At 38.6% G+C, this 14,354-nt stretch overlaps 1 protein-coding gene across 1 annotated transcript in view; it reads left to right on the forward strand.

Annotated features, from left to right (window-relative positions):
* LOC145999332 (isotocin receptor-like) overlaps window positions 1–13,925 on the forward strand; it is a 50,855-nt gene extending 36,930 nt beyond the window's left edge. The window contains exon 3 of the mRNA XM_083136291.1: window positions 13,504–13,925. Within this exon, the coding sequence (XP_082992417.1) occupies window positions 13,504–13,925 (422 nt within the window). The remainder of the gene's footprint in view (window positions 1–13,503) is intronic.
* The last annotated feature ends 429 nt before the right edge of the window (window positions 13,926–14,354 follow it).

Genomic DNA, 14,354 nt, shown 5'->3' on the forward strand with positions numbered 1-14,354 from the left:
CCTAAAATAGCGCAACCAAAGAAAGTGTCTCATTATCGTCCCATAACTCTACTGTGTGCAGATTACAAAATATTTTCTCGGTGTATGATGCAACGGCTGACTCCTTATGCTGAACAATTAGTTGGCAAGATGCAATATTGTTACGGTGAACACAAAAATATATATGGTGTGTTGCAAACACTCCGTGAAGTAATTGCGAGTTCAAACTCCAACTCTGCTAATGTCAATCACGCAATTTTAGCTGTAGATTTCCAACATGCTTTCGACTCTGTTAATCATGAACATATGTTCAATGTTTTTGGTAAACTTGGCCTAGGAGGTGATTTTCTAAATGCCTTACAAGGTTTGTACAAACACGCCGAATCCAAAATTCAAATCAATGGATTCTTAACGAATCCCTTCCCAGTGTGTGCAGGGGTTCGACAGGGAGATCCTCTCTCTATGTTGATTTTTTGTGTCTCGCTCATGCCTTTGTTAATATCTTTAGAAAAGGAAATATCTGGTATTACAATTAGCAATCAAAATATTAAAGTATTGTCATATGCTGATGATGTCACTATTTTAGTTCAGTCTCAGACTGACAAAAAAATTATATATCAACAAATGGAGAAATACAAACTGATTTCAGGTTTAACGATAAATTATGAAAAAACTCGTATGATGTATTTAAATTCTACAAATCAAAACAGATCTCAAGAAAATTTTCAAGTGGTTCCAAAACTTAAAATACTGGGAATAATATTTACTAGGTCAATTAGACAGATGCAGGAATTAAATTATAATCTGGTAATAGGAGCTATTAAAGCTGTTTTATGTAAACATAAACTTAGGAATTTAAGCTTAATATCACGTGCAGCTTTTGTAAATATGTTCGCGCTCTCCAAGGTCTGGTTTCTGGCGAAGGTTCTTCCACCAAGAAAACTAGACCTTGCGAAACTGAAGAGTGCTGTGAATTGGTTTATGTGGTCTGGACATATCCTTCGGGTTAGTCATGAAACAATCTGTCTACCTGTTGAATGTGGCGGATTAAAGTTGGTTCATGTGGCAACTAAAAGTCAAGTACTGATGATTCAGGCTAACATTGCAGCAATGGTAAATCACTCTGATGGTCTGACAGGTACGATTCTAAAGCAATGTTTGAACACTATTGTGTTAGAATATCCAATTGATGTAAGCACTATTCCCAAACAGTATCAATACTTGGTAGATTCTATTGTAGAAATATGCTATACTTTGTTATTATCGGACAACTTTCAAATACCCACTGTAAAAAACATATACAAAATTAAACGTAAGACTATGCACCATAAATGTAAAATAATGTTGAAGAACCCTCGTGTTCTTTGGAACAGAGTTTGGATAAATGTACATGCAACACATTTATCAACAAAGATACGGTCTGCATGGTATTGTATTGTTCACCAAATCTTGATAACTGGAACGCAACTTCATCGATTCCGATTAGCGGAGAATCCGCAGTGTAAATGGTGTAATGTAGATGAAAGTATAGAACACTTAATCAGTGAGTGCAAAATTAGAAAATCAACGTGGGAATATATCACGAAAATGATTAGTATAATATGCAGAACAAGCCAGAGGCAAATTACGATTGATCACCTTTTGTGTCCAAGTTTTACATATTACCCGAAAACAAAGTTAAATAGTGTGCAATGGATATTAGGGAATTATGCTTGGTTTATTACTACCTATAAGAAACAGGATTTTCGTGAGAAATTTGAAATATATATGCATCAAGAATATCAGCATATTTCTTCATATGCTATGCATACTACGTATGCAAATTTTTTAACTGTTATGCATACTATGTAAATAAAACCTAAAAAGTCTGTGTTTGTATTCTGAAAATGTAAAAAGGAAATAAAGGAAATAAAAAGAAAAAAAAAAAAAAAAAAAAAAAAAAAAAAAAAGTGGTTAGCACATCGCACTGCGACGCCAAGGGTCCCGGGTTCGAATCCCGGTCGGGCTTGGTTGTTTGTGAATGTCCATTCATCAATTTTCATCATTTCATCACTCATCCCCATCTTCGCAAATTAGCCAAGAGGCACAAAACGCGAAGTAAAATAAACTAAATCAAATCAAATCAAATCACAGGAGCGGTTTAAGACAAAGAGCAGTGACGGACAGGCATCCTCTCGAAGCGGGGGATGAACTTTTTTCTAGTTGCTACTTACTATGCACATTGAACATGACGTCAAGTTTAAGGGGACGATCACTCTTTTCCCCCATGTTTATTGAATATTTATTGTAAAGTTCTAGGCGTAAAAGGAGAGGAAGTACTTTCTTGTGCTCCCTGAATCAACCTGTGTGAAAACTTGTTAGGCGACTCTTCTGCTTGCAAAACTAAGCAACAAACAAAACAACGCAGAATCGCTCACCGTGACACACCTGTCACTCTAATTAAACATTACATGAATTATAAGACGGTCAGGATAAGTGCCTACAGTCGGAGTTACCAAGAATAAACCTAGGATGATTTGTTTTCAAGCACCTGAAATGACGTGACATAGTACACGGTGATTCAGAATATACACATATATTAAAACACAGATAAATAAACAGTACATCTTGCCCTCTTTCACTCGATCGCTCATTCATACACACATTCCATGGCATATTGAGACAATATTACAATTACAAATCTTAGATTAATTAATACTTTGACTATACTCATGCTATTTCTTGGCTACGTTGCCTTTTACAATTTACCGTTTAGGGTTTTAAGTGTAATGCGATTAATTGTTCTTTGTGTGAACCCTTTTATCGGTTCTGGAAGTACAAATATATTTCAATGAACTATTGTTTGGCTGTTAACATATACTTTGTTCAATAACGTTGATTTTGTCCGCCGGAATAAGGATGTCTAGTTATGCCATAGCACTGAGTTAAGTTACGCGATGATTTGCGCAGATTAGCGGTAGATTGGTATCATCTCTCTCTCTCTCTCTCACACACACACACGCATGGTTGGATCTTACCTTCGCAGCATTCCATCTGACCTGGGTAGGGTGAAAGTGGTCCTACAGTTTTAGAAGGCGTCCACACTCCGGCGTTGTACTTCGCGGTTATCCTGGTTGGCGAAAGTGGATCGCTCGGCAGTTCCATATGGCATCATCGGATCCTGGCTTCACTCGTTCACTTCGTTGGCACGTCCATCACGGTACTCGTACACTGTCGAGTCCATACGAAAACTAGCGCAGTTGTAGGTCAGTCATTCGCTGTCACTCGTACGTAGAGATACATGGCTTAGGCGTTGAGACGAACATACGTAATGAGCCATTCGCGGTTTCACATGGACACACATGGATATCAAATGTTATTCATTTTGGTATTGACTGTTATGCACGTCGGTATTAACTTTGCTATCAATTGTTATTAACTTCTACTAACTTAGGTCGTTGTTCCGGACGATTGGCACAGGTGGACGTGTCTGTTGTTATTCTCACATAACCACACGTATGTGCACGGATGCGTTGACGGCGAGGGGGAAAGGACCCCCTGGGTCTACTTTGCTCTACTCCATGGCTCTAAGCACTCACTTGAGCCAAAAAACAAATCCAGACCACAGGTCTGATCGCGACTCGGGGCTAGGTCGCGCGTAGCTCACACTCCGGTGTCGATTCTAGGCAAACTGTGTTCTGGCTTTTCGCCTATTTATTGTTTTTGGTGCTTTGACCGTTGTCCTCCTATCCTGGTCAATGTTCAGGCCGTTCCTTGACCTCTGCTAGCAGCCCCTCGTGCAGAGATTAGGCTAAATCCTCCGCTATTGTCTCCCGCGCGCCTGACGAGGTCTCTCCCAACAAGGTGCTGTCTTGCATTGTATCCAGCGATGGATTTTAATAATTTATTACTCCCGTAGTTCTGTTGTGATTAGGCTGAAATTCTGGAATCTGTACTTTCATGATGTGGTCTTCTGCTGGTTAAAATCTCATCCAATTCGGTCCATTGGTTTAGAAGTTCCTCTTTTCCTGTTATTCTCCATATGAATGCTAGACACCTTTATTCGCGACGGATTTTAATATTACCAATTGTAATTAATTCTTAATAACGGGCAATTAGATCAATTACCTGTTACTCAATATTTGACCGTTATAAACTTAAAGCACGAAACACACTTTCCACAGTTCAAACATTATTTGGTCGCCTGTTGAAACATTTTAGTCATTTAATAGGCACTAATAATTGAAACAGGCAATTATAGGCACTATAGAATTCACGCATAATGAATATATTCCCCATAAACCTACTTCTGTACTGAAAGCATACGAATTTGATCACAGGAACAAAATATGAATCTTGGGCAATATCCAGGCTCTAGTGATAACATATCCGGTGCCGTGATCGTAGCTCAAACTTCAGTCATTTCGGGGAAAGATGGAAAGGAATTGAATTTCTGACACCTACTCGCTCTGTCGGCTCGTGGGAGTTTATATGTGCAAATCCGAGCACAGCTGGAACAAGTCTTATCTAACTAGTCTGACGGGACATCGCAATGTTGTGTGCATGCGTGACACCTCTGGCAGAGTTACCCAGAAATCCGCTTAATCGGGTTAATTTCACGGTCGTCAACAAATATCCTGTAATTATTCATTTCCACGGGGATGGGGGAGGTTATAACGATCCTTGAAAGAATCGTGAATAGGGCAGACACGAGATTGGCCTCAACATTGAAAGATACGAGAGAAAGTCCTTGATTCGTTGATTCAGTCCATTTTCCTAGCATCTATGGCGAAGATCCTTGTGGTATAATCTAAACCTAGAGCCAGGTTTTATGCATCGACCTCGACCCTCTTTAATTTCACAGGATGTGCACATGAAGACCTGCAAACTTTCACATTTCATAAGAAGTTTGTTTGTGGCGCCAAGCCTCCTTCTGTGAATGTCACTTTTTCAATGCCGTGTCAAATACGAATGCTGCAATGATTTCGCCCTAAACTTTAGTAAGTTGTAACTACTGAATAAATTGATATCAGAGGCTGATGTTTCTCCAGTTCGTGCCTGCTCAAATATGTATTGAGTTATCCATCCTTAAACCTCCACCCCCCCCCCCCCAAATTAAATTCATAAATTTGAACCCATTTTCAGGAGCCGATATCTCAAAACTGACACTTCTAATTTGAACATTGTTAGCATCACTGCAGAAAGAACATTTAAAATGCCTAGAAACCTTGTGTTTAATTTTGGAGCTTAGACGCCATATTGGATTCAAAATGGGGGAATTCATATTTTTATATCCCTTGCTTCTAGACTATTTATCATCATATTTCATTGTTTTTTCTTTTAAATTTGTATACTCTAATAAGATCATTTGTTGCTCTTATCATTTTCTCGCTACAATCAACAACAATGAATAGAAGTTTGAAAAATATATAGAACATTTATAGTAACGCCAGGGGAGGCCGTTTATGGTGCAGGGTGCCCAGAAAGTAGCACGTTCTGATTCCGGATCTGGCCGTTTCAGTGGTACCGATGCCCAAATCGGCTGCTTTTAGTTTGTAACCAACGGAATTAGCGGTACAAACGAAAATGTGGGATTAAGACATACCGTAAAAAGCTACGCTCAACCTGTAGACGTTTCGTCAAAATTGAAGAGGATCTAGCAGGGACCATATCTGAATTGACCGAGAACACAAATATAAAGCTGTTCGTCAGTAATGAAAAATTATCTTATTGTTAGTAACAGTGGTTCCTTATTAGCAGTCATTGTTTCTTTTACATCGTCCAGCGCATCTTTTACTTATCGTTATTCTAACAATACGTTTCGAGAGAGAAGGTGCCATCGCCTTGTAAACAAAAGGTCGCAGATTCAATACCCGGAGAAGCCACATAGAGGTTCGGATTCCGCTTTCAACTGTAGGTCAAGTCCTGCCTGTCTGTGCATAAAGTGAACTGAAATTTCGAGAGACCATATCTTCTCTCGTCTTCTTGCCTGTGATGGTGGGGATCAAATCTACGACAGACCTATGTATCGAACCCGTGACCCCTTGTTTGCAAGGCGACGCCGGTACCACTGCACCATCGGGAAGTCCTCCGTATCAATCGAATTGTGATTGTACGTACCGAGACAAGACAGCATAATGAGGAAGCGTGACTGGTACTCGTCTGGGTCTGAGAGGGGAAAAAACTCGTTTCATAACAAATGAATCTTTTAAAAAAGATCCATTTAAACAATCTAAGTTTTGCACATTAAATGAGACTACAAATGATAACAAGATAGACACGTCCTCCTGACCCAGCGCGTTAAATGGTCGACTATCGATCTCGTCACCGGACCTGTGCACGGGTGTTCTTTGTGAGTGCCCCTCCGTCAAATCGTATCATCACTCATCCTCACCTTCTGCGATTAGTAAAAAGTGGAAGAAAAGCGAAATAAAATAAACCATATCCAATCATTACTCATTTTCATCATCGCGATTAGCCGAAGTAGTAGAAATGCGACGCAAAATAACAAAAGCAAATATGCATTAATAAGATCACAAGTAAAATATTTCCCATTGGAGTAAAATTGCATGCGATTATTATTCCAATTGACGGAAGTCTCTACCTTAAGATATCCTCCTCCCCCTCCCCCCTCTCTATCAATCTCTAACTAACTAACTCTCTAGCCTTCTTAAACCCGAAGGTTTATGGCTGCAGCAACACAAGCCTTCCATCTGTCCCTATCCTGGGCAAGATCAATGCAATCTTTTCCATCCTTACCGATTTCCTTTAGATCCATTTCAACGTTATCCCTTCCTCTTCGTCTTGGCCTTCCTACAGGTCTCTTACCATCAGGTTTCCCAACAAGAATCCTGTAAATCTTCTTTCCTCTCTCATCATTCGTGCCACCATGGCGTACCCACCTAAGTCTCTCTGTCTCTCTCTCTCGTCTCGGAAAATCTTGAATGGTCTGATCTCGGTAACATAGCTAACTAAATATGCCTAGACACATGGAATAACGTGGAAGAAGCATTAGGAAGAACTGTTTGCAGAATAAGGGAGAAGAAATATTAGAAGGAAGGCAATTAAAATGGAAAAGAATTGCGTACGACATGGCTTTCTTAGAAAGCAAATGGACGGTGAATAGTAAAAGGAATCAAATGTTCACTGTTGTTAAATTGAACAAGATGAACAAAAAATATTGAGTCGCTTCACAGAATATATCACACTATGAAAAATTTACGTGACCATATTTGAGTATGAGAATCTTTTGAATCAAAACATTTTAACAACTGTGAGCAGTTCGGAATGAAAATAAATGTGAACAAGACAAATCACAATGTGATGATTATTGTGAAGAAACCAATGGACATTAACGTGGGTATTCCTGGCCAAAGTTGTGAACATGTTGACAGATTCAGATACATGGGATGTATCATAAGCAGTGACATGAGCTGAAGTCAGGAAGTTGAAATGTGTTCTGTGGTTATTTGGGCGAACAGCTAAGAGAGAGAGAGAGAGAGTAATGAAGTGTTTTGTGTGGAGTGTAGCGTTGTGTGGCACAGAAACCTGCACAAGAAGTGAGTAAAAGCGACTAGAAGCTTTAGAAATGTGGCTATGGCAAAGAATTGAGCTTGTGAAATGAACAGACAAAGTAAGAAATAAACTGTGTTGGAAGGAATTGGTGAAAGATGAGCAATGTTGGAAGCAAGGTGTATTAATTTAAGACAGGTGATTTTTTTTAATCACTGATTTAAATCAGTTTGAGGAAATCATTTACAGAATAATGTACATAAGGATTTTTTAGATATCAGAATCACTTTTGGTGAGAGTATATAAGTCTCGTAATCATTTAATGGTGTTTATTATGCTCTAAGAAATGGAAAAAAAAACATGTACGGATGGGCTGAAACTCATACGAAAGGAAATGTAATATGGAAATTGTAAACACAATTAAATTTCTCTTGATTTAAAATTCAATAGTTTTTATAGGCAAAAATAGCAAACATTTTGTGTAGAATAATATATAAAATACTAATCATGTTAAACTGTAAATAGTATCATTATCATGAAACTTTAAAGAAACATTGCAGATAATGTTTTGCAAACTACCATTTAAAAAATTACCAAAATTTTGCTTCAAAGACTGTAAAAAATATTTTAAGTTACAATAATACAGTACATGCAGATTGTTTTATTTTCACTGGTGTAAAGGTTACTGAAATTATTATAGTTTCATTAACACACTCAACAAACATTTCCATAGTAGCTTCATATACAGGGTGTCTCATAAGTAATAGCGCAAACTGACACAGGTGAAAGTACACGATAATAGAAGCAAAAAAAGTCTCAGCAAACATGGGTCTGCAAACGAGCCGTTTTTTAGGTAATCGCGAATGTGTGATTACAAGCCGCCACTGACTTCATTGTTTGTAAATGTCGTCCTAGTTGGTAAAATGCTAATAATGTGTGCGAATGTGTGGTTACAAGACGTCATTGATTGCATTTTGTAAACACCGAGTGCTTTACTCCTTGCGCGGTCCGAGGTTTGCTTTTTGTTTACAAAACAGAACATTGTAATCACACATTCGCGATTATCTCGAAAACGGCTCGTTTGCAGACCCATGTTTACTGAGACTTTTTTGCTTCTATTATCGTGTACTTTCACCTGGGTCAGTTTGCGCTATTACTTTTGAGACACCCTATATATAGTATCAGAAACATAAAAAAATGTATATTTACATATACTTTTTTATTTACTTTAATCAAAATGTTCAAATATTTTACAAGAAAAAGTATCTCTATAAAAAATATATATCTAGGTAAAGGAGGTATTATGAGCCATTCATGTATTATGAGCCTCCCCAATATCTGTTCATGGAGCGCTCTCAACCTGGCGGCGACGATTTGAACTGCTAGTTTAGTAACGCCTTTTGCCGCCAGAGAATTCTCGTTCAGTTGCAGCTGATACTTTATGAGTGAACGTGTTCTCTTTGTTTTCTCGATCTGAAAAACTTTGAAAGGTAAGTGTTTTGCTTTTAATTGCAGTACTTATTCATTTAAACTCATCTTAGTGCATTATTGCATTGGATAAAGCATGTTTAAAATATTGTTTTGTGTAGATACTATGTAATTTTGCAAGTAACAAAGATTCGTTATGCGTGTTCCAATTCCAATATGGCGAGGGTTGTAAAATGAGCCTCCATCGTGCTTGGTATATGAACCCCCAAATTTTAAGGGGCTCATATTATATACACTACAGGAGTGTTTTCAACTTTGTCTTTTCAGATGCCACGAAAAGTGCTAGGTTCAAAAAACAAAAACAAAAGAAAAAACTGGAATACTGAAGATATGGTTAAGGCGATCAAGGCTGTAAGAAACAAAGATATGGGATTGAAAAAGGCATCAAAAATGTTTCTTGTTCCAAGAAAGGGTGGTAGTTGTAAGTTTACCACCACACACATCGCATAAACTGCAGCCTCTTGACAAAACATTTCTTGGCGCTTTGTAACATCACTACAGTGAAAACATACGCAAGTGGATGCTTCACAGTGAGAGAGACCTGTTGGACCATATGATATTGCCGAACTATTGGGAAAGGCTTATTTTACTTGCTAGACCGGATCCATTGCTGTGAATGGGTTGCAGGTTACAGGATTATATCCATGTAACCGGAATGGTTTTTTTTTTCTGCTGGACTTTGCATCTTCCTTTCAAGAGGTACTGGATTTGGAAATCCTGCAAAAAGGCAAAGGGAAAATACCTAAATCCTCCAACAATGCAGTAAGAGGACAAAACACAGGTTCCGAAACTCCACAAGAAGATGATCAAAACGCATCTGCGACGACAAGTGTAGAATCAAATCGAACTGGAACTGCAAGTTCACCAGTTTTGGAGAATGTGCAAGTAACAAGATTGCAACCAGCTGCTGCAGATTTGGCATGGGCAGGGCCTTTCGGTCTGTGTAAAGATAAGGAGAAGAAGATTCCCGGACACACTGTGTCTCCAAAAGATATCTGACCTGTTCCCGAACCAAAGAGGAAATTGACTAACAAAGGTCCTAAACCCTCCAAGGCAGCTTTGATTCCAACAAAGATGCTCTGTTGACTACTGGAGAAAAAAGAAAGAAGTCAGACTCAGCTGAAGGGAAAAGAAAACTGAAGGAGAAAAAGAAAAAAGATGATCAACAACCTACTGAAAAACACAAACTAAAACAAAGCATGCAGTGTAACCGAAGCTACATCAAGATTCAGATGAGGAATCCTGTGAATTAGATATCGATTCTAGGGAATCTGTCTTAGAAACACCAATCGGAGTGGAAAATCCCGGTGATGAGTAAGCAGTTTGTCTGTTCTGCGAGGGTCTATTTTCGGCTGATAACCGAGGAGAACTGTGGGTGCAATGTCTCATCTGTGAAATGTGAGCACACAACGACTGCGCTGGATGAGAGAAGGATATTTACATTTCCGACTTTTGTAAATAGACATTACAAGGAAACAAAATAAAACTTTTTAATTGGTTTCTTAATGACCCTTTCAATTCATTTTAATGGTTGGTTTTGTAATAATTTTTTCAATGATCTTGTTATGAACTCTTTTATGGTATTTCACATCATAATATATTTCTTAAGGTTTTGTAATGAATAAAATGTTGTTTGTATGATTTAATTTGTCATACACTTTTCTAAACCAGTTATTCTATTATTTTTTCCTAGGGGCTCATTTACCAGCACAAAACTTTTTTTCCACAAAATGACTTGTTTTGTGTTTTATTTTTTCATATCCTTAAAGTTGCTCAAATTGCTTTATATTTTAACAGTAGTTTTATAAAATGTTGTAGGGAAAGTTATCATAAGAATCTGAACAACAAAAAATAAAATCAAATTTTAAAAAATACAAAACAAAATGGGGGCTCATAATACCACCTTTACCTCTATATGTATGGTGCCAAAAAAAATTCTAGCAATTTTTAGCCGTTTTTTAATAAAAAGAATTGATTTTAAAAAATCATCAAAATTGATTTTTGAAATCAACATTATGATTTTTATCCAACCTGGTTAGAAGTGATAAAGGAAAGAAAATACAATAGCCTGTGACGCTGGCTAAGAAGGAACTGCCTGCTAATAGACGGACTGCAATACCTGCCTAATAAAACAGAGAAAGATGAGTTAATCCCTGTAAGCATATTTACAAAAAATACACACATCTTGAAGGCTTAGTACATTTTTTATTACTTGTGCGCAATATCTACCATGTTTACACTATTTTATTCAAGTTTGCTCACCATTTTGTTGAATCCTGCGATTTCGTGTAACTGGCATACGTGCACTGAAGTGGATCACGAGTAAATACAGCTTCTGGACATCGATATTTGCTTAGATTGGCCAACAGGTATATCCTAAAAACCCAGTCGCAGCGTTACTCAATTCGTTACTTAATGGTATCATTCGACGCCGCGATTCGGTCCGCAGTATTGACCTTTGGAGGTAAATATTTCAGCTTGCATTTTAAAGGGAATCGGCAGGGAACACGACTGATATCACGGACTCTCTTTGCATGAGGGAACTCTTCCCTTACACCAGGAGCGACAAAATATTTGCACTTGCACTAAAAATAATGCTCAGAGTAAAGTTATTCCTCTCTCTTCTTTCCTGTTTTCTCATTTTCTTTTGCCTCTTGATCGGTATTTTCTCTCTCTTCAGCATATCATCACTCATCCTCATCTTCGCGATTAGCCAGAAGTGACGGAAAAGCAAAGTGAAAAAAATCTTCCTTTTTTTCCCTGTACATTTTTTTCTCCTTCTACTTGTCTTTCTTCTTCCATATTGGGGAGTAAGGGGTGACCTTCACAGATGTCAACCTCACTTTCCACGTTGCTGCAAACGAGACTGGCCTCGTACATATAATCCTCTGTAGGGCTGTCCTCTGTATATGTCGTTACCAAGCCCCGGATTTTGATGTCCTAAAAATATCAATAAAATGCCATAAAGAAAGACTTAAAAATTTTGTCTATATTTCAGGTTATGAACGTTAGCACGTCACAGTTATAACGTCTGTAACGTTAGATCTGAAATTACAAGATGAATGTGAATTTTAGGTATAATAATCTGTAAAAATCTTACCTTATTCAGAAATATTGCAGTACGTAATGTCGAACGGCATGTTGCTATCTTCGTACAATCTTGTTTTCATTGTTATAAATGTCAGTTCCTGGCTAATGAGCGAGTGAAACGTAATGTAATTACGCAAAAACTGACCAGAAAAAGACGTAAGAAGCTAAGAATGACCAGAAAATGACGTAACAAATTGTTGCCATATATTAACGCAGAATTAAATCAGTTAAATTTTGATGTGTCTCGTTTTTATGTAGATCTACTAGTTATTTTTCAATTGGAGTACAAACTGGATTATTTATAATTATTAATCCGATAGTAGCTCGTAGGGAGATTCAACACCGGAAGCGACACGCGTCTAATGTCGCTTCGGTGTGAAATATCTCTTGTATTTTAGGCTAGACATTTTGTCTAACAGGGAGAGACCTTACGGCCACTCTGTAGACTAAAGTAACTTACAGTAACTGTAACTGAGATACTCTCAAAAATGAGCTTTCAATGTACAACGCTCATTCAATATATAACCGGAAATATGTTTTAACAAATATTTATTACAAGCACCAAAAGAGGTACAGTACTATGTTTCAACATAGTACCCCCCCCTAGTTCAATGCACCTACGCCAGCGCTTGATAAGGGCACTGATTCCACAGGGGGGAAAAAATGTGGACACGTGCGTAACAACTCATGCACCGCTGACTGGACTTTGTCGTCATTCTGGAACCTCGATCCACTTAGTGCATCTTTCCGTGGGCCAAAGGTGTGGAAATCGAAAGTGCGAGATCGGGCGAATATGGAGGGTGGGGTAAGCATTCAAACTTTAGGTCCTCGTTGGTAGACAATGTGACATGGGTAGTGTGTGGTCTCGCATTGCATGGAGCAAAAGCAACCAGTGGACACCATACCACGTCGTCTCTGCAGAATGGTTGATCTCAGTTTTTCGCGCAAAAGGTTGGAGTAGGTGGTACTGTTTACATTATGACCTCTGGGCATGTAATGTTCAAGAATTGTCCCATTGTGGTCCCAAAACAAAGTTAAACATGGTCTTTCCGGCAGTGACAGAGCGAGCTGGACGCAGATAATCTTCAATACTGGTTATGCCCTGTTTGAACTTCTCGGTCCACTCGTACTACCCTTGTGATCGACTCATATAGTTGTCACCGTACTGAACTGTCATGCGGCGATGAATTTCTATCGGTTTCAATCCTTCGCTCAACAAAAATCTCACGACACTTCGCTGCTCCAGCTTGAAGCACTCCTGTAACAGTGCCGCCATCTTGTGTAACTGTTTCCCAGCGTCCCGTGCACGAGGCAGGCGTGCCAGCCCCAGCTATGAATAGCTTACAGATACCTTCACAAAATAACAATCACAGTCGTATTTTAGATTTTTATACTACTTTTCCGGTTATTTATTGAATGTACCTTGTACAGAAACCATTAATTCTATCATTGCAGGTGCAACCTTCACCATTCTGACACTCCTGGCCAGCCTCAACAGCTGCGTCAACCCTTGGATCTACTTGTCTTTCAACCCAGACCTCATCAAGTTGCTGTTGCAAGCGCTCAACTGCCAGGAGCAAGAGAATAGAGGCTTCAGCAGAAACACCGTACTGCGCAGTAGCTCCATGTCGGACAGCCACGGCCCGAAATCCGGAGTGACCGTGATGACGTCAATAAGGTGCAACGGCAGAGCGAGAGCCACCTGGGTCGAGGTTACGCAGTCCCCGAAGAGACTCAGGAAAGGAAACATATTCGGTAAAGGCAAGAACTGTTTTCAAGATCAAGAAAATAGTATTGAGGAGTTGAAACTCAAGGACTTCGATGTCTCTGAGAAGAAGAGGAAGCAGAAACGTAAAAACAGTGAGATGTTTGATTGATGGTACAGTACAATCTTGTTTCTTAATCTCTCTCGCACAATGCCTGTTTAAGTAACGTAAGTTCTACAGGGTGAAGCAAAAGTCCGGTTACGTAGGAAAACAAATAGGCATGATTTATATGTAATGGTTACAGTTATGCTATATGTTCAATATGCTTGCGTGCATGCTGCAATTCGACACTCCCAGTTGCGTATGACATCACCTATACTGATGTACACCCGCCGCAAAATGACTTCGGACCTTATAACAAAAGCACAAAAAATACAGAAAAATTAATGTGAAAAGCTATTATTTCGGATTCCGTAAAAAAAATGCATTCCATGTCCAATATTTAGGCTTCGTTTCCATGGAAACCTTTCTAACAATGGAAAGTTGAATCTCATTTTTAGCCATTGTTGTTGTTTCCATGGAGATGATTTGAAATAAACA

Source organism: Lepisma saccharinum, chromosome 1 (assembly GCF_977018435.1).
Source record: "Lepisma saccharinum chromosome 1, izLepSacc3.1, whole genome shotgun sequence".
Taxonomy (NCBI): Eukaryota; Metazoa; Arthropoda; class Insecta; order Zygentoma; family Lepismatidae; genus Lepisma; species Lepisma saccharinum.